The sequence below is a fragment of the Cavia porcellus genome, unplaced genomic scaffold (assembly GCF_034190915.1).
Source record: "Cavia porcellus strain 051 isolate PalLab524CR breed Dunkin Hartley unplaced genomic scaffold, mCavPor4.1 scaffold_17, whole genome shotgun sequence".
NCBI lineage: Eukaryota > Metazoa > Chordata > Mammalia > Rodentia > Caviidae > Cavia > Cavia porcellus.
Genome location: NW_026947500.1, coordinates 40,643,809 through 40,665,181, shown reverse-complemented (window position 1 = coordinate 40,665,181; position 21,373 = coordinate 40,643,809). Strand labels below are relative to the sequence as shown.

The window sequence follows — 21,373 nt, the reverse complement described above, 5'->3', positions numbered from 1 at the left end:
GACAGTTGTTTCTTGTGATTATGCCTCACATATATGTCTTTTATGCCACGTGATAATAAAGAACGTTTTTTTTCTTTTTTTGGTCTTTTTGAGACAGCATCTCACTATGCAGTTCAGGCTGGCCTTTAGCTCATTTTGCAGCCCAGGCTGGGCTGGCACTTGTAACAGTCCTTCTCCTAAATGCTATTTCTTTTTCTTCTTTATGGCCCTATTTGGGACTGAACACATGGCCTTGCACATGCTAGGGAAGTGCTCTACCACTGAGCTATAAACCCAGCCCCAAGGTTTTTATTCTGTTGCTTATCTTTCTCACCAATTTGTGTGTTCCCTATCTAATCTTCATGTAGGTTAACTATGTTATGTATTTTGTCTCATTTTGGTTTACTGCTCTTTACCTTAAACATTTTAAACTTTAGTGTAACTGAACGTAACATTCCCTTTTATATTTAGTGCTTCTTTGTCTATTTTAAGAGACCCATCCCTAGTCTGTGGCTAGGAGTATCATTTTTTATATTTTACTCTAATTTTAAAAATTTTGCTTGATTCTTAGTCCTGTATTCCTGTGGAGTTGTATTTGTGTAGAATTAAACTGAACCTGGCTAAGTGCCTGCCAATACTTATACAAGAATATCGTGTCTATTCCTTACCCTTCCTTATAAATTCAATGTTTACTTTTCAAGCATTATAAAAACCTTGTTGCATTTTTACGTAATTGCATTAACTCTGTAAATCAGACTGACAAGTTTATAGCATGTCTTCCTATCCGTGAGCATTTTATCTGTTTGGGTCTTCTAAAATGCATTTCAATCAAGTTTTACCACTTTCTACACACAAGTCTTGCTATTTTTTTTGGTGAATTTATTATTGAAAATGTTTTATTTTTGTAACAATGTAAACACATTTAAAATTATGTTTTGTTGCTGTAAAGAAATTCAACTTATTTTCAAGTCCTGACTTTATAGGTAGCTACCTTGACAATAATGTTACTATTTCTAAAAATTTGTCTTTAGGTTATTTTAGGTTTGCTATGTGAATAACAACAACATCCTGTCTGAAAACCATTTTTTCTTTCTAATCCTTAATGCCATTTCTTTTTATTGATTTACTGTATTTGTAAGGATTTCCAGTACAAGGTTGAAAAGAAGTATTAGTGGTCTATATTTTCTGATTTCTAAGAATATTTTTAATATTTTCTAATGAAGAACATCTTTAAAATTATACTGATCCTTTTAATCAGAGTAAGGATGTTCCTGTTAATTCTTAATTTGTGTTTGTCTTACATCATGAATGGGCAATGAATTTTCTCATACACAGTCTACTGAAATGATTTCATAATTTCTCTCCAATTTGGTGAATGAAATCTTAGATTTTGTTCAAGTTAGACCATTTCTTGGATAAACCTAACTTTGGTCCATATGGATTTTTAGACACTTGCTGCTGTATTTTGTTTTGTCTTTTAGGATTTTGTTTATGATTCTGATGTTACTATATAGAGATTAACTGCATTTTAAATTTACAGATATAAAATATATAATTTTCGTTCTCAGAGTATTTAGGTTTTGTTTTCAGGGTAATATTTGTATGAAAGAAGTGACTCAGGTTTTCTTTTTTATATTGTTCTTAAGTCTGTGGATATGTGAGGTACAGTATTTCTGAAAAGTTTGATGGCATTAATTTATACAATTAGATTTTTTTTTTTGAGACAGGGTCTCACTATGTAGTTCAGGTTGGCCTTAAACTTACCTCAAACTCATAGTGATCCTCCTGCCTCAGTCTCCCAAGTGCTGAGATTACAGGTGTGTGCCACCACACCCAGCGGCTGTTTTATGTTTTGAGAGAATATTTTCTTAATCTAGTGCTTCAATTTATTGAGAGTTGTAAGATCCATGAGATTTTCTTCTCTTCCTTGAATCCATTTAAGATAAATTACATTTTTCTATGAGTTTGTCTATTTTATGTTTCCAAATTTATTGACAAAGTTCTAACGATACCCTTTTCTTCTCTTAAAAATGTGATATGGGTGTAGTGTTCCTTCCCATTTTCCCCAGTGTTAGTTATTAGCGCTTTCCTTCTCCTTGATTAATTTTTCCAATATTTTGCTAAATGTTTTAAATAAACCACTTTTGAATTGTTGTCTGCATTCTACCTTTGTTTTGTTTTTCTTTGGTTTCCAAACCTAATGACAGAACTTAGAAATACACAAATCAAAACTGATAGAACTAAAGATATAAACATTTATAATTATAGCTGTATATTTCAGCATGCTTCTTGACAATTAAAAAAAGACAAGCAATTAAAGATAAAGAAAACACAAATATTATCAACTAATTTAACCTGACATTTCTAGAACACTGTATCATAGATGTTCTTCTTTCTAATGCACATGACTTACCAAGATAGATAATATTTTAGGCCTCAAAGCAAATCTGAATAAGTTAAAAAGAATTCAAACTATACAAAGTAGGATCATTTACTACAAAGTACTTAAACTAGGTATCAATTAAGGAAGGATACTTGGAAAATATCCAATTCTAAATGACATCTTCACAACATGTCACCTCATGCTTTCTGAACGACAAAAGGTCTTTCAACATACCTTAATTTCAAACGTCAATTCTGCTCTGATCCTCTGCAGTATTTGTTTAGTCATTTCTTTTAAAATCCACGGATTACTACTTCCCATGGGCAATGTTCACATTTACGTTTCTGTTTATCATTTTATTTACTTAGCAAATCTTGTCTCAAATAATTGGTGACAAAAGTCCCTTTATGGCAGTCACTAGTGGACTTTTCCTAGTTCTTCCTGCAAACATCAATATTCTTCCCTCACCAAATGCCTCACAATGCACGATTCTAGGGGGCCTGGCATGCTTTCAGAATTATCATCTGGCTTCCACAGTTGCTATAAATCAGGCCTTTTTGCTATAATTTCTCTGTAGGCAATCTGTTCTGTCTCCAAGAGGTCAAAATATCTTTCTGTTTTTTCTCACTGATTTATTCAAGGCACTTAACAGTAAATGGCATATACAGTGGTAAGTAAGCCCTGCTATGTATCTATATGAATGAACGGCTGCTGGGAACTTAAACTACTCTCTCTCGGGCCCCAATCCAAATGCTGTAATCTGCACTAGGATATTGTGGTTCTAATTTTGCAAGTCACAGTTTTCCTTTGTGAGCAAGCTTCCGTTAGGTCTTGCAAATGTGTGCACTAGGAGGCTGGAAGGGAAGGGTCTTCTTTCTTCCTGTTTGCATGCTGTTCCTACCAGTGTCCTTTCAGCACTCCAGGCTCTGCTAATCTTGTTGATGACCCCCTCCTCCATGGCAGCCCACCAGCATCCGGACCTGTGGCCCCTCTTCAGGAGCAGAGGCGGTAGCTTCCTGGAACTTCTCCTTGGACTTCTCAGTTCTCACTGCTTATCTTCTCTGATCCCCAGAGGTGGCGGGACACACTCCCTACAGTTCTCTCTGGTCCACCTCAGGGTCTCCTTTTTTTCTTTCTGCTCTCCACAACCACATGATACATCCACCAAATTAAACGGGGTTTTGCTGAAATACTGAGCGTTATTTCTGTCTTCCTGACAGCACTCTAACTGAAACAAATCCTTTAAAGATACTGTCGTCTTTGCTGTTCTGCAGTGTTATTATGTTTCTGAGCATCGATTTCTTTTTATTTATTTAGTTTGGGATACATGGTGCTTCCTGAGTCTGCTGATTCACTTATCTGTCTATAACATTTCAGGCACCTTTTAACATTAAAGTTGGTAAGTCACTACTTATGTAATTATGACTAGTCCATCTAACCCATCCATCTACTGAGTATCTGACTCAAAACCTAACTGTATTTTTAAAAATGTGCTGGTTGGCTCCTATTTATCTATTCATTCTGATACCATTCGTTTCTCATCTTTGTGACATCTTTCAAGCATTTTATAATGAGTTATATTTTATATATACCACACATACACACATACATATACCCACACACATATATGAGAATGGGAACTCAGTGTGAGCTCATTTAAGTTGGTTCTGTGTTCTTTTGGCACAATCTCTGTGGTTTTTGGCAGTTTGCTTGCTTTTTTAGACTTGGGAGAAGGTGCTTCTAAGAAACCCTGGTTCCTTTTAATGGAAAATGATACCTAAAGATCACCACCTGGCACTAAAGGTGCTTATTAGTGCCAGGCTGGCCACTGTATCTAGTCTTTTCAGCAAATAAAGCCAGGAAACGTTTAACTTCAAAATGATAAAAATGCATCAGAAATCATTACTCATATTTCCAATTTGAGACTACAGATGTTTATATTGGTCTCACATCTGTACTTCTTCCCCCCCCCCATGCCACACATTTTTGTTCCTAATAGTAACAACATTTATTGGACTAAATGTAAGACTCAAAATTACAAACTATTAGAATAAAACTAATAACGAAAATGCTCTGTGACACTGGCATGGGGAATGATTTTTGGGTAAGGACTCAAAAGCATAAGGAACAAAAGCAAAATCAGACAAATAGGATTACAGAACTCAAAAGTATAGGCAACAAAAACAAAGACAGACAAATAGGATAGTATCAGACTAAAAGTTTTCTGCACAACAAAGGAAACCATCAACAAAGTGAAGAGACAACATTACACAGTGGAACAATGTGTCTGCAAGCTACGTAGCTGACAAGTAGTTAATATCTAGAATATATAGGAAACTGGCTTAATTCACAAAAAAAGCAGAATACCCAAATAGATAGTTCTCAAAAGACACACTGTGATCACATGAGGCACTCACATGGTCAACAAGTATATGAGAAAACGCTCAACACTACTAATCATCAGAGAAACTCAAAACAAAACAACAATGAAATATCATTTCCCTCCAGTTAGAAAGGCTGTTAGAAAAGACAAGAACAGAAAACAATGCTGACACAGACGTGGAGAAATGGGGATTCTTAAACACTATTCATAGGAATGCAAATTACTACAGCTGTTAAGGAAATGTACGGAGTGTCCTTAGAAAGAGAATTACTATGTTGATTCAGCAGCCTGTACTTGGTATATATTCAGAGAATACGACAGCAGTATGTTGAAGAGACAGCACTATTCACAACAGTCAGAGGATGGAATCGTCTAACAGAGAACTGGATAGAGAAAATGTGGTACGTACACACAATGGAATACTCTATCTAAGAAAAGGTTGAAATCTCATCATTTGCGGCAACATGGATAACCTGGAGGACATACGGGAAGTGATGCGAGCCACTCACAGAAAAACAAATACTGCGTGGTCTCACTCTGTGGAATCTAAAAAAGCTGATCTCTCAGAAGTCTGGAGGAGAACTGTGGTTACCGAAGTCCGCAAAGGGTAGAGGGAAGGCGAGAGAGACTGGTAAACAAATACAGAGGTACAGGTTATAGGAAGAGTCTGTTCTTGTGTTCTATACAGAGCACCATAGTTAACAATATCATATTGTATATTTCAAAATAACTAGAAGAGAGGGCTTTGCATGTTTTCACTACAAAGAAATGAATTTGAGGTGATGGATATGCTAAATATCTAGACTTGATCATTACACAGTATAGTATATACATATATAGGAGTAACACACCACATCCCATAAATCTGTACAACTGTCAGTTAAAAACAAAATTCAAAAACAACTCCCCACCAGGTATGGTGCAGCATACCTGTAATCCTAGCACTTGGGGAGTTGAGGCACGAGAACTGCCACGAGTCGAGGCCAGCCTAGGCTACATAGTGAGGTTAAGGCCAGCCTGGACTACACAGCAAGACCCTGTCTCACAAAACAACTCTCCAAGTACTTACTGATTTCATAATACATACACATACAATCTCAGAAAAGCACTAGTGATACTGTTAATAACAGTATCCCGGAAAACAGCGTAAGATTTTCTTTTGTACTTGGGGTAAATTTCATTAGGGGTGTACAGTCAAATGTTTTGAAGTCATTTGGAATAGTTTCTAGTAGTAGTATTATTTTTTCTCATTGGCTCATGGGTTAGATGTACTAATGTTACCCAAAATAGCTGAGGTTTCTGTATATATCCTTTTGTCTTGGACCTCTTTTTAAACTTAATTCTGTTATAGGCAGGTAACATATTCTAAGTAAATTCAATGTTTTTAGATTTAATTGAGGTTTGATTTATGACAGATTATGATCAACACAGTAAGTGTTCTATATGTATTATTAAAATTTTTATTATTTATTAGTGTACGTTTGTAGTACATTTCCCACGGGAACTGCTACATGCATAGAATACATTTTAATTCCTTTTTAAAAAATCCTCCTTTCCTTTCCTCCCACTCTACACTCATTTCTTGATCATCTTTTTTTTTTTTTTTTTTTTGTACATATTGCAACACATGGAATTGGTGCAGGTACATAACACATCTTTTTGTTGGTACCGGGGATCGAACTCAGGATGTCGCGCTTGCCAAGCAGACACTTGTGCCACTGAGCTAAACCCCAGCCCAATGTAACGTATTTTAATTCCCTTTCTTCATCCTCTATTGCTTCCTTCCCACCCATATCCTTCTAAAAAGACAACCTACAGAACAGGAAAAAAGTTTCACCTGCTATTTCTCAGAGAACTCAGACCTAGAATATATAAAGAAGTAAACAACAACGACGACAAAAACAACAACAAAAAACCAAAAGCCCCCCTAAACTAAGATAGCCAATCAAAAAAAGTGAAACGAATAGACACTTCACAGAAGCACAAATGGCCAGTAAACACATGTAGAAATGCCCAACATTGCTGGCCAACAGAGAAATGCAAATTAAAACACAGATTCCATCCTACCCCAGAAAGCAAGCTTATCATCAAGACATCAAAAAATATATCAAATAATAACAAATGCTAGTGAGGTTTCAGGGAAAACAGGGACCCTTCCACACTGTTGGGGGGCATGTAAACTAGTATAACCACTATGGAAATCAATGTGGAGAGTCCCCAGACCACTGAAACCAGAAATTCCATTTGACCAAGCTATTCTCCTTGTAGGTATCTTCTTGAAAAAGTTAAAAGACATCATTTTATAGTGCTACTGCATATCTATGTTGATGGCAGTACAATTTATAACAGCTAAATCTTGGAAGTGGCCTATGTATCCACCAACAGATGAATTGATAAAGAAAATATGGTACTTACACACTATGGAGTACCACTCCGCCACAACCATAGAGACTTAAGGTTGTTTGTAGGAAAATGGGTGCCTCTTGAGACTACAATGTTAAGTGAGTAAAGCAGACACACAAGCTTTAATATCAATGATTTCTCTTACATGAGAAACCCAACATACAATGATTTTCTTTTACTTCTGAGCTTCCATCTGAGATAATTTTCCTTCTGCCCAAAAATACCCCATTAGTAATTTTTAGTGTAAGTCTGTGGGTAATGTATGTATTTTAGTTTTTGGTGGCCTAAAATATTTAATCTTTTTCCTTATGCATTTTTAAAGCGAGTTTTGTCACCATTCCCTACACATTTAAAAAAAAGTGAGTTATTTTGCCATAGAAACAAGATTAGATAAATATCCGGTCATTTATTACTCAGATGTTTTATACTTTTACTGATTTTTTGTCTACCTAATTTTATCAGCGTTTTAGTGGTGTACTGTTTTTTATGATTGTGGGTTCACTTATTTCTTCTTTTAGATCTATCAGCATTCAGGCTAACTCTCTATAATTTAGAAGTAAGCTATTGGTTACATATAGATTTATGATTTTCCACATTCCTGACATAATCATTAAGAAATGCCTCTTCACGTGTAATAATGCTTCTTGCCTTAAATGCCATGCTGTCTAATACAGTACAATCACATCAACTTTCTTTGGTGCTTGAGTGATACCTTTCTTGTACATATGTACTGCTCCATTTTAATCATTTTCTACCTAAGTATGTTGCTTTTCTTCTTTTTCATCAAGATAAGATTTCATTGTGTCGGTCAAGATGGTATTGAACTTGTGAGTTCAAGTGCTTCCTACCTCAAGCTCCCAAATAGATGGGACTACAGGTGAGTACTACCACACAAGCTAGAGTGTGTTACTTTTAAGATGCACCTAACTGGATTCAGGTTTTTAAGCCAGTCTGATCTGATAATGTGAGTACTCTAATTGTAAAACAGTCTATTTCTATTTTTGGTGCTTTCCAACATACTGCGTTTATCTCAATCATTTTACTATTTGCCTTTTATTTTCCTCATCTGTTCGTTTTATCCTGTTTCTTTCTTGAATGCTTTCTTAATAAAGCATTTATTATTCCATTTTTCCTGAAATATATCTGTTATTGTTTTTTTCTTTTCTTTTTTTTTTTTGAGACAGTGTCTCGCTCTTGTAGTTCCAGCCTGGCCTAACGTTCCAGGCTGGCCTCAAAGTCACAGTGATTCTCCTGCCTCAGCCTCCAAAGTACTAGGATTACAGGCATGCGTCACCATGCCCAGTTTGTGTTACTGTTCTTTTGGTGATTATAACACACACCTTCAACTTATTACAAAATAAAAAGTATTACTATTTTATTATTTTCTTGATAATCTCACGTTAACGTTTTAGCTGTATTTCCCTAAAAACTGAAGCCTAATCAAAGCAGAACATCACTTGTGTTATAGGCAGCATCACTCATACGCAGACTGGAAGATCTGTGAATGACCTGGTAGAAAGCCACGGCTCTAGGCTTTCCCAGTGGTGATGCTTCTTGGGCCTTGCTGGGATGGAAAAGAACTTGAGATCTCTAAGCCAGAATATTCCCACACTTGGTGGTCTTGAGCTCCTTTCTGTGAGTTGTCACTTGAGGGGAGGGGAAGGAACAGCCCTCAGGGACTGCTAAGACAGCACTGGGGCTCTGGGAAACGCACATGAAAAGCTGCACTGCTGGCTTCTTGTATCTCTGGTCATTCTCAGTTCTTAGTGAAGGCAAGGCCACGTGTGGCCTACTGAGGTATACTGAATATGAATAACCTATCTATAGAGCTCTGAAGCACTGGGAACAGGCATTGTAGCATAGTAGAAAGACAGAACAGACCTTCATAGCTTAAGTTCAATACAGCCAAGGCACTGGAACATAAAAGACATGGGCAAATAAGACTGAAACCTTATGTGTGCAAATTTTCCCACAGTTTGATGGTGGAAGCTTAGCATCATGTGACAGGGGATAGCCTTTCCATTGTGGAAAGGGATAATGGCTGGAGCCAGCCTTTCACAGAGAAAACTGCCCAATTCTCTGCACTATCCTCGAAACGGACTCAACCTGAAACCCAGTTGCAAGAGCTAGGCTGGATGGCAAGAATAATACTGGACACTGATGGCTTAAGAGGGCAGGGAGGAGGTTTGCATATGAGCTTGAAACCCATGTCTGTGGCTGGGCCTGTGGTCAGAGCATTCGATACCGTGTACAGGCCTAGAGCTGTGGAGCTGGGGGCATTCATGGGAGAACTACTCAGGTCACAAGATCAAGTAGAACTACGTAGAAACCTTGCATACAAACTGCAGTGGCATACAAGCTGTAGCTTGTGCAAATCTGGGACACAGAGGAGGAGATTTCGCAGAGGCTTCTGAGCAACACGTGCATACAGCAACAACCTCAGTGGCAAGCTGAGGTTCTGACAGTGCATCACTGATCTAACCCTAAAAGGAGTCTGTTTAATGTCATCCGCTGATAGTGATGAAGGCAATGTAAACTCAACTTCCTGGAGACAACTATTGATCAGCACCTGAAGAAATAATAATAATGTTTAAAAGATGAAACCAAGAGCATATGGAGATTCTTGCCAATTTTTTGAAATGCAAATGGGAAAAAAGCACTTCTATTATCACTGCTATTTTCTAAGGCACTGGTTTCCTGAGGGTAGCAGTATAGCCTAGGGAACTTTCTAGAAATATAAATTCTTAGACCTAGTGAACACTGAAATGGGGTCATAGGGGTCTAAGGATCCTGCGTTTTGTGTGTGTTACTTTTTTTTTTTTTTTTTTTTTGGTATTACTGTTGTCAGGAATTTTAGCTTTAGGAGATCTGTCTTTGTTTTGTAGTGCTGGATCTATTTATGTGTCCTCCAGTATTCATTCTTTTAGTTGCTCTTTGTTATTTCCTTTTTTTCTGAGCTCCCATCTGAGATAATTTTCTTTCTGCCTGAAAAAACCCCATTAGTAATTTTTAGTGCAGGTCTGTTGTTGGTAATGTATGTATTTTAGTTTTTGGTGGATTACAATATTTCATCTCCATTTCTTTTAAAAATTGAGGTATAATTTACACAGAGAGAAATGCTGAGAACTTAAGTGTAACATTCAGTTTCAACAACTGCTCAAAGACAGAAATATACAACTATCTATAAAGTTCTTTCGTGCTTCTTCTCAGTCAATGCTGTCTCCCACAAAGCAATCACTGATCTGCCTTTCCTCACCACAGGGCAGTTCTGATTACAACTGCATACACTCAGAATCAGACATTATGTGCTTTTTTGGTGTGCCCAACTTCTTTTGTTAGCATACTGCTGAGATTCATGGTGTTGGTTCTTTCTTGCTGAACACTATCCAGTGTATGAACACACACCACTGTTTATCCATTCATCCACTGACAGGCATCTTACTGTTTCCATGTTCATTGGTTATTATGAAGAAAGCTGCTGTTAACGTTCTCTTGTTAACAAGTATTTTTGTGGAAATACGTTTTCATGTCTCTTTGATACACAGGTAGCAGTAAAATTACTGGGTCACGTAGGCTTAACTGCCACTTGCTTACAAAATGATTATCCTACTTTACAATCTCACTAGCAATGTATGAGAGTTCCTGTTGCTCCAAACCCACCTCAACATTTGTCATTATCGATTTTTTTCATTTCCAGAGGTATTCATGTGGTACTACACTGGGTTTTAGTTTGTATTTGCAGGAATGGTTTTTTTTTTTTTTTGATTATTTTATCCCAGTCTGTGGCTTTTTCTGTTGAAGAGTTGCTTTAATTTTGATGAAATAAAATTAATCAATTTTCTCATGCTTTTTATGTGTTAAAATTTTTTTTTAATCTATATACACTAAGCACTTGAATATATTTCCTTATGTTCTGTCCTGGTAGCTTAATTGTTTTAGTTTTACTTTCATGTTTATGTCTATAATTCATCTCAAGTTGACTTTTGTGGATGATGTGGGCTACGGGTTATTTTCTTCTTCATGAACATCTAGGAGTTCTAAAAACATTTGTTAGATTTTTACTGCTAACATTCAAACACTGTGGTGCTTTTGTAGAAAATCATTGACAATACATTTATGGCATCCCTATTCTGTTCCACTGACCTATTTTAATTTTTCTGCCAATACCACAGTGATTATTCCATTCTTCTAAAATACTTGCTGAGTACAGAATTCTGGGTTGGCAGTGCTTTTACTTAGCAATTCGGCCATCATTCCTTTGTGTTCTAGTTCCACTGCTCCACTCAGAAGGCCTGCTGCCAATCTTATCATTGTTTTTTTGAAAGTGATTCTTTTTTCTAAAGATTTTATTTTTCGTCTTTTTAAAAATAGTAGTTTGCTATAATGTTATAATGGGGCTTTTCTGTATTTATATTTGTGGCTTGCAACTTTTCTGACTCTGTGGAATAATGTCTTCTATCATTTTTGGAAACTTAGTCATTACCTCTTCAAACATTGCTTCTGCCCCCCTCTTTACTATTTCCTGGTACTATGTTAAACTTTTTCTTTTTTGATGTGCTGTTTTATGTCCTTATCTGAAGCACCCTTAAACTCCTCTATGCTTGCTTGCTTTGGTTTGGATATGTTCTTGTGATCTGTTACTTATCTGTTCTTCAGTGAGAAGTTCTATATTATGAGGTCTAATCTGATATTAAAAATTATGGTAAAAATAGCATCATATAAAAATCACCATCTTAATAATTTCTAAGTGTAATGCTCAGCAATGTCCAGTGTGTCCACATTACTGTACAACCAATCTTCAGAACCTTCTCACCTGGGAAACCTGAAATTCTACAGTTTAAACAGCAGTCCCTGGCAGTCACTACTGTGCTTTTTGAGTCTATAAATTTGACCATTCCACATATCTAACATAAGCGGGACCATTCAGAATTTGTAATTTTGTGGCTAATTATTTCATTTACAATAATTCTTCCAGATTTATCTTTTTTTTTTTTTTTGTCTTTTTCATTTTTATCAGTACTGGGGATCAAACTCATGACCGCCTGCTTGCAAGGCAGGTGCTTATGCCGCTGAGCTAAATCCCCAGCCCCAATTCTTCCAGATTTATCCATCTTTGACAATTTCCTTTTTCCTTAAGTGGAATGTGCACTGTGTAGATGCCACAAATTGTGCATTCCTCTGTTGATCTGAGTTGTTTCAATGTCTTTGCTATAGTGAACAGCACTACTGTGAACCTGGGTGTGCAAATATTCCTGAGATGACACTTTTCCCCTAATACACCATCACTTTATTAGTGTAGAAGGAGAACAAATTTCAAACAATTTTCAGTTATCCTCTTGAAACACCAAAAGAGTCCTCCTTTTAGGTGGTTCCATTGCTAACATAGTAACAGCATTTACTATGTCATTACTGTTGTTCTTCAAGGCTCTGACTGTCTCTGCCTTCCACACATTTGCTTGTAAACAATTCTATGTCCTTAACCTCACACCTATTTATCAACTTCTTTTTCATTCTTGTACAGTTGGAATCTGTATTTTCTTGAAGTCTGAGACAGCTTCACCTTGAACTCTGGATTTTGCAGTAGCTGCTAACTGTGCTTGCTGAGACAAACCCTCAGTCTTGGCTTCCTTTAAAATTATGTAGGCATCTGAAGCTGGACTCTTGTAGACATCTGGTTTTGGGACAGCCTTAGGCTTCTGGATAGTGATTCTAGTAATCGCTGTAACTTTCCAGTGATCTAGCTTGGAACCAACCTTCTGTGCCTGCTTGTTGCTTGGACTGTTCTGCTTTACTGACTGTTCTTCACGGTGTTTTATCACTGTCAGATCTGTTTCAGACCCTGGCTAAGCCTGGGGCTATGGCAACTCCTGCTCAATAGCAGGGATGACTTCACCATGCATTTTGTGCAAGCACAAGGAACCAAGATGGTGGCCGAAGAAAGAGAAGTGGAATTGGAAACAGAATTGCTGGCCCATATGATAATTGCATTTTTAGTTTTTACAGAAATTATGATACCTTTTCCACAGCAGTTTCACAATTCTGTTTCTACCAACACTACACAAGGATCCTGATTCCTCTACATCTTCACCAATCTTTGCTACTTTGTTTTACTTTTTAAAATATAGTCTCCCTAATGGTAGTAAGGTAATTCCTGAGACTCTTAAAAATGCTCATTCTTTCTTATTCTTCCATAGAAAAATGCCTAGATAGCGTCTAGGGAGGTTCTGGCATTTCTGCACACGCGCGCACGCACACACACACACACACACACACACACGCTGAGAAGTAACTCTCAGTGGAATTAAGAGAAGTAACTCTCAGTCCCTAACTTACCATCCTTGATGTTAAGTTGGTGCAGACTATATCCAATGTTTATTCAAGTTTGAGAGTGACTGTATGATTTTCCCCTTTACCTCTGTGAGAATGAGGGATATTGATAGTTTTCAAATAGCGAATCAGTTGTGTATTTCTGGAATAAAGTCCTTGGACATGATTTGCTGTTTTTTAAAATGCGCTGTTGCCAATATTCTGTTCATAACTTTTTTTTTTCATAACTTTTGAACTGATGTTGAGAAGCGAACAGGCTTTGTAGTTTTTTAGTTTACTTTTTTTTTTTTTTTGTCTTTTTCCTTTTTATCGGTACCAGGGGTTGAACTCACAACTGCCTGCTTGCAAGGCAGGTGCTTATGCCGCTGAGCTAAATCCCCAGCCCACTGTAGTTTACTTTTTGATATTAACTCTTTCACATTTGAGGATCAATAATTTATCGCTTCACAAAATAAGTTTCTCTGTGTTAGTGCTGTACAATACAGCAAGCTGTCATTTCTTACAGTTTAGTGGAAATGTTCCACCAAGTCTTCTGTGTCCAGTGAACACAGTGGGAGCTTACCATGGTCAATTATTGTAAGTTGTATTCTGTCTTAAAATATTTCACCTAGGTTTTTGAATTTATCTACATAAATTATATATTTTCTTCTTTTTTTCAAATCAGATTTTGTTTTTCTTTCTTGGCAGTGTTCAAATTTGAATGTAGGATCTTTTCCTTACTAAGCAGGTGTACTACCACTAAGCTACATCTTCAGCTCTAATCTGATTATTTAAATATCCTATTTTGAGGCCAAGTGTGGTGGCACACACCCGTAATTCCAGCGCTTTGGAGGCTGAGGTAGAGGATCATCATGAGTTCAAGGCCAGCCTGAACTACAGTGAGATCCTGTGTCAAAAAGCACAGCAAACCAAACCAAATCCCCTCATTTCTGCCTTCTGTTTCCCTTGGGAAAACATTCATTGTGTTTGCTTGCTCTTGTGTTTCTTGAAGAACCGCTTTGTAACTTGTTCCAACATTATGCTTTCTTTTCAAATCTTCCTTTTACTCAACTGCTTCGTTTTAGTCTTAATTCTATTTTACACTGTTCTTGTGTAACTTTCAATGTTTGGGGGTCTGAGGCTCAGCTCAGTGCTTAGCTACCAACTTCTGTGCTCACTCCAGCCCAGGTTTCAGTTCACACTGTATCTGTCTATGCCCTCCCTCCCTCTCTTCACTGAAGAGCAAGGTCTTTAGAGACCTATTTCTTTTGAGACCAGTGACAATTCCTCCACTCCCATTAGGACCCAGATGTGTAGGATCCAGCTGTTCCAAAGTGGAAGCACCTCTCCTGGAGACTAGCGAGCTGTGCCAGTAGTGTCAAGGACAACTCTTTTCTTTCTAGAGGTACATGATCTGCTTGGCTAAGCACTGTTGCTGGCTATTTTGCATCAGTTTTCTCTGACACACAGTATGGCCTTTTAGCTAGGTATAGTTTATAACACTAAGACTTGCTAACTCTTATGTATTTAATTCTAGCTTTAAATATATTTTTACCTGTTTATGTTCAATTCTTTTTAACTGTATTTTATTTAGGTCACTTTGGTCATTTCTGTCCTACATGTTCCTTTCTGTGTTTGTGTTGTATATATATATATTTTTGTGGCTTCTTCCAATTTTGTCATCATTGCTATGATTATTTTTTTCTACTTCTCCAGATATTCTGTGTTTTAGTTTTCTATCTCCTGTTTTTATATCCTTTGCTAATCTCTCTGAATTTTCATATTCTGCTTATCACTATTCATAAAGACAAATTAATTTTAAAAATTCACAGCAAAGTCTAGACTCTGAAATATAATCTGTCCCATGACAATACTTTTCTGCTGGGTGTTCTTTGGTAAGTTTTGCTGTTCTTTTCTATGTTTCTCTCATACATGTGTACCAAAGTCATGTTTGTTCTATTTTTATTACCAGGAGCTTCCTGGCTGGGCTATCTGCAGAAAGTTCCTTTGTGTAGTACATTTTTGTTGACATATTTTCAAGCTGCTGTATCAGCTTAGCTTCTGCTACAATTTATCCTGGATGACATCTTTGTTGATCTTAACCACTTTTGGCAATTCTTATTTATTTGCAGTCTGAGGATCACATCTGCTCCCTCATTTCATTATAAATGGAATCTGCTGATGGTTTTTCCATGTGTGATATCCAAAAGAGAAAGAAACTGTTATCCCATGTTGTCTTATTCATGTGGAAAGTTGGGTGGTTCTCCTAATCACTGTTTTATAAACTTTTCAGTATCATATAATAATAGATGGAGAGATTCTTTTCTATAAAATAATCAAGCTAAAATTTTAAAAATTCTTCTTCTTTACACAAATGTGACACACAACTTGATTTTCTGTATACATCTTCTGTAGGCTTTATGAAAATGCAATTTGATGAGTATTTTGTATCATGATGTCAAGAGAAAAGATATTTCAAGATACGTTTCCCACCTACTATCCAAAATTCCACCAGCACAAGAACTCCTGACACCGTATATACCTTGACTGTGTGGCTTCCAGGACCCCCACCTCTACCTGCTCATGCAGCAGCGAGAACAGAAAGCCGAGTGGGGAAGCTGTACCACTGGAGGTGGATGAAGAGGCAGAACAGAACACTAACCAAGTGATGGGGAAAGTAATGGAAAGGGACTGGAACGCCTGAGTGTGCTTCTTTCCATTATTGTTTTGGTCACCAACTGTCGGTAGTAAACCAAAGAGGTGTGAGCCATTCAGGAACAAAAAACCTGACAAAGAAGTCAGGGGTGGGCAACAGTTTCCAGTGCTTTTGTGGGGTGACTTACTTTTTCCAAAACTTTGGCAATTCGGGTGCCAATTTGTTCAAGTGACTGCTGTGGGTACTGGTCTTTGCCAAGATTCTGCAATACCTGGAACAGAAGGGAGACCGCGGGTGAGATGAGTGAAAAGGAGGCAGGGTCCACGTGATGCTGCTGGACACTGTGCTGGACACTGGCTGCCTCTCTGGGACACATGCTGTGGACCTGTCCACTCCCACTTAATAACAATTATAAATGTGTAGAAGACATTTGTTATACCAACATTTGAAAACAAACGGTATAGGGGCTGGGGATTTAGGTCAGCGGCATAAGCGCCTGCCTTGCAAGCATGTGGTTGTGAGTTTGATCTCTGGTACAGATTAAAAAAAAAATAAAATAAATGGTATAAAAACTAGTTGCAATCCTGTCATCCAGACACAGCCAACGTTAACACCACTGTACGCACACATACTCTTTCAAATACTTTTCTATGCATACATATAATCCTTATAAAATACGAGATTACATGGTGTACTATAATGTATGTTTTCAGGTATTCTGAAAATATTTTTATTTTGATAAATGTATTTTTCCTCTTTCCTAATGTGCCACTGTATATTATATCTGTGCCATAACTTGTTCAGCCCATCTTCTTTGCTAGGGTCTGCCTCTCTTTCTTTCCTTTTAAAGAATCACAACAGGAAAATTAACTGCCTCAAATATTTCTCTTAAGGAGCCTCTGTTGATGGTGCGACAGAATACCATATATCTTGAGAGGTAAATAAGAGCTAAAAGTTCAGTTATTAAAAGAAAAAGAAAAAAAAAAGGTGGAAGCTCATTCCAAGGGCCCTGAAAGAAAGTTGGCTGGGTCTGAAGCCACCCAGCAAAAAACCAACAGAAATACAGAGGCAAATGTGCCTTCCACTATCAGCTGCACCGTAACTGTGACTCTCAAGACACAACAGGTTGAAGGAGGCCGAGCACGCACCTCTGTAAGCTGACTCTCGCCCGTGTAGTGCAGGCTGGCTCGGTTAGACACGCCGTGCAAGTGGTCCAGGGTGTGCATGCTCGTGGGGAGGTTACCATTGCACAGGGGCTCTGTCGCTGGCTGCTGTATGGGCGTGGCAAAGTCGATGTGCTCTGTGATGCTGGGAAACAGAGACGACCACATTAGCCGTGGGGATGCCCAGGGGATGGAGAAGGGCGCCTTAACCACCAGCTCATCAGAGCTCCCATTTACCACCCCTCTCCCCAAGGTGGAATTGAAACAAGTGAGTTTTCTTCCAGCATTTCACTTTTCCTGTATGCATAGCATACTTGTCCTCAGGAGTCATCTAAAGTCATCTAAAGGTTAGTCAACTTTACACAGCTACAGCTGTGCATCGTACTGTCGACGAGACATAAGTACTTCCCTTCATGGGCCCAGGGGATCACTTTCTCACTATACACATGCTAACTGGAATAGACTATCTTGTGAACTTGTAGGGCAAAGTGGCTCTGCCAAATTTACCTTAAAAATTTAAATTAGAAAGGTTATAAACAGAGTTCAATATATATTAGGCATTCATTTATTCACTGATCCACTTGTTATTTATCTATTCTGAGCCTACTACGTGTCAGACACCAGGGCAGCACGAAAGAAAACGTACATAGTCCCTGCTCATACTACGCTCCTTGCTCTGTGAGGATGTAGTAGTCACAAAAGGTGAAAATGTGGCATAATGGAAATATATTGTAGGAGGGTAAACATTTCCTCTGTCTGTGGAAGGGCAGTGGTTGCTACCGGGTTCCTTGAAGAAGCGAGACTTAAGGAAAATCAGAAGGATGTGAGCATGGATGAAGCAGTGAGATCAGGGAGAACATCACAGGCAAAGGCCACACCATGTGAGAAAGCCAAGGAAGGGCAGAGCTGAAGACAGAGACAGGCAGGGAGCAGAGCAGGAGGCTCTGTAGGCTGCTTTAAACAGCAGAAGATGTCAGTGGAGAGCTGGAAGAGCATCTGCCCCGTATGCAGGAAGCCCTACGTTTAATCCCCAGTGCTGTACTTAAAAAAACTTACTGAACTGTTTTAGGGGAAAAGATTACTAAGGATGACACCCAAGTTAATGGCATTGGTACTGCTGGAGATATTTACTAAGAATATGAAATAGAAAAACAAACAAAACCAAGACTCTTTTAAATGGTGTTATAATTTAGATCTAAAATGGTCCTTTACAATCTCATGAGTTCAGACGTAGGGCTTTTGGCAGACGCCTGGACCACGGGATGGTGCTGAGTTCACAGTGGAATGTACTGATGGGACCTGGGCCCGGGATGTAGGAGGTACCTACTGGGCTGTGCCTGCGGAGGGCAGATCTCTATGGTTCCCTCATCCCTCTCTGCTCTCTGGCTGCAACTGGTGGAGCAGCTTTCCTGCCCCATGCTTTGAGCTAGCTAACCATGGAATGAACCTTCTGAAACCTGAGCCACAAAGACACATCTCCTTTAAGTTGTGGGCACTGGATATATTGTCCACACAACAGGAAGTGATTAACATAGTTGGACAATGGGCGGGAAAATTATGAATTTTGTTTTCTTGAATTAATGGAGCCTAACAGAGGTACAGACACAAAGGTCTTAAAGATGAGGCCTTGAAGAATGGTCTGGAGGTTGATTTGGGAGTTGTAAATACATCAGTTGGTGACTGAAGTTTCTGGGACTAGATAAGTCTGACCAGGAGTGATTATAAAATAGGAAGGCCTGGGGCAAATTCTAAAGAGGGCAACACAGAGCAGAAAAAAAGTCATAAAATAATATGTGCAGTGAAGAACAGGTGTTGTGTGAGACATGACTCTGTTCAGTTTGCATCTTGGTACATGTTGCTAAGTCTGGGTTTGCTCTGGCTGCATTATAAGCGCATGATGTCCATGGGAGATTGACGCTCAAACTCACACAAAGAGGGACACGGGGAATTGAGTTCAAACCACACTACAGGACTGTAGGTGACAGAACCAAGACAGGAGGCACATTCACTGCATCTGACAGTGATCTGATAGTGCTGAGTCCACCTGTGGGCTGTGACCAGCACTGCCATCCTTTGCTGACCACAGCTCCAGAAGGGTGACTCTTGGGAGAGCTGCTGACACAGAGGGCTTCCCTGTGGGCTCTCTGGCACAAGAATGTTGTGAAGGAAGGTCAGGCTGAAGATACTCACTCAATGTTTTTTGAAGAAACTGCAAGCCAGGTACTCACGATGGCAGTCAGCTCTACCCAGCGGAGTTTGAGGCATTCGTCGGGGCTGGGCCATCCTAGACTCTGGTAGTCACGTTTTTTTCCTAGAAGGAAAATATGCTGTGAATAGACACAACTGCAAAGGAACAGAACACAAGCTCCCGTGTGCCATGGTGCTTACTTCCACCCAGAGCGATGTGTCTGGTGGTGCCAGTCATTCTTGCAGTATTTAGAATTCCCACCATCAACCAACAGGTCTTATCAAAATCTTGTCATCCACGGCAATAGGAATAAAATCATTTTTGAATAAAGCTTTATTCTGGAGACAGTGATGTCAAATTAGATCCTTTAAGATTGATCAATATGAAATACAAAGGGGTATGATATTCTTCAATTTTAACTGTCTACATCCTGATTTTATAAGGCCAACCTTAACCCTGTGCAAATATGTGTCTCTAAAGCAGGGCTCCTCAACCAGGACCTGTGGACAGTGAGGTGTATCACGATTTGCCCCTGAAGGGCATTCACAGCTTCCCTGGCCTCTACTCAGCCCTGCCCCCATCTTGACAACCCAGGTGACACTGCTGGTTCTCCTCTGGGGCAGAATCACCTCTAGTAGAGGACCGCTGCTATAAAACCAAGCATCAGGGAGGAAATAATGATAACCAATGGTTACCATTCACTTTTAAGAGCATTTATTGTGTGTCTGGGTCCTATGCTTAAGTGGTTTTCATTTGTAACCTCATGAGGCAGGTTTTATCTTCACGTCTCAGATGATGAAACAAGGTGCAGAGAGGTTAACTGACTTGCCCAAAGTCAGCTGGCCAGTAGGTGGCAGCAGACCTGGAATCCAGACCCACCTTGTAGGACACTCACATTCACACTCCCAATCACCACGCTACTTAACGCTATTCAGGGACTTTTACAGTTCTATTTATTGGTATCTTTTTCATGCATAACTTTTTGGGTCCAGGTTCATCACTGAGTGTGATTCCTAAGAATGGAACCTTATCTGGGACGGGGTCTTCTGAAGGAACAGAATAGAAAGGGCAAGAAGGGGAAATTCACTTCTGTATAGCACTTTTTATCCTTGGGGAATTTACTAACAAAAAGTGAGATTGAGATTTTTATACAATAGAACAGTTTGGAAGACTTTCAAATTAACTTTCAATTAATCACTCTAAATGAATCATACATTTCACAAAGCTTATTCTCCTCTTTTATATTTAAGAAATTCATTTGAAAAGTTATTTATTGAGCACCAATCATAAGGGGCTGGGGATTGCGGACAACACTGGGGGTACAGACAGGAAGAGTGCGACAGCCTGCCCTTGAGCTCACAGTCTAGTGAGGAGGGTAAACATAACAGATCATTGGGATACTGTAGGGTCAGAGCTGGAATGAAGGAATAAAACAATTGCACCGAGGAAAGCGCAACTGATTCTGCTCGAAGGTACAAGGAAGAGATGGCACTGGAGTTTGAAGTCTAAGGATGAGTGCTATCTTAGACGCGGAGGTGGCATAAGGGCATTCCAGGCAGAGGGAACAGATGTGCAAAGGCACAGATGTAAATAAGAGCACGGATGTTCAGAGTGGTGCCGAAGGGCAGAGAGGCCGGGCTGTAAAGGGTCTTGTGCACCACACTAGGAAGTCTGTGCTTTTTCCTGGAGGCAATGGGAAACTTCGAACCCACATCTCTCCATCTTGTTCACAAGGATATCAAGAGGCTCTGTTAAATGCCTTGCTGAAATCCAGTTACATTATGTCTATGGCACTTCCCTGGTCTTCCAGTCTAGCAGCCCTAACCAAAAAAAGGAAATGAAATTAGTTAAGCATTATTATTAGTTCTTAATAAATCTCTAATGGCTCTTAATGATCTCCATTCTTCCCCTG

General features: G+C 38.7%; 1 protein-coding gene across 3 annotated transcripts in view; it reads right to left on the bottom strand.

Annotated features, from left to right (window-relative positions):
* Nucleotides 1-21,373, bottom strand: part of Ttc17 (tetratricopeptide repeat domain 17) — a 98,379-nt gene that overhangs the window by 8,416 nt on the left and 68,590 nt on the right. For 2 of the 3 annotated variants that reach the window (XM_003465213.5, XM_005001559.4), the window contains exons 20-22: nt 19,464-19,584; nt 17,259-17,418; nt 16,298-16,381 (exon numbers count right to left, since the gene is read on the bottom strand). In XM_003465213.5, coding sequence (XP_003465261.3) covers nt 16,298-16,381; nt 17,259-17,418; nt 19,464-19,584 — 365 coding nt within the window. Of the gene's footprint in view, nt 1-16,297; nt 16,382-17,258; nt 17,419-19,463; nt 19,585-20,687; nt 21,282-21,373 lie in introns of those variants that run through there. The other variant, XM_013147415.3, reaches the window with a different exon arrangement.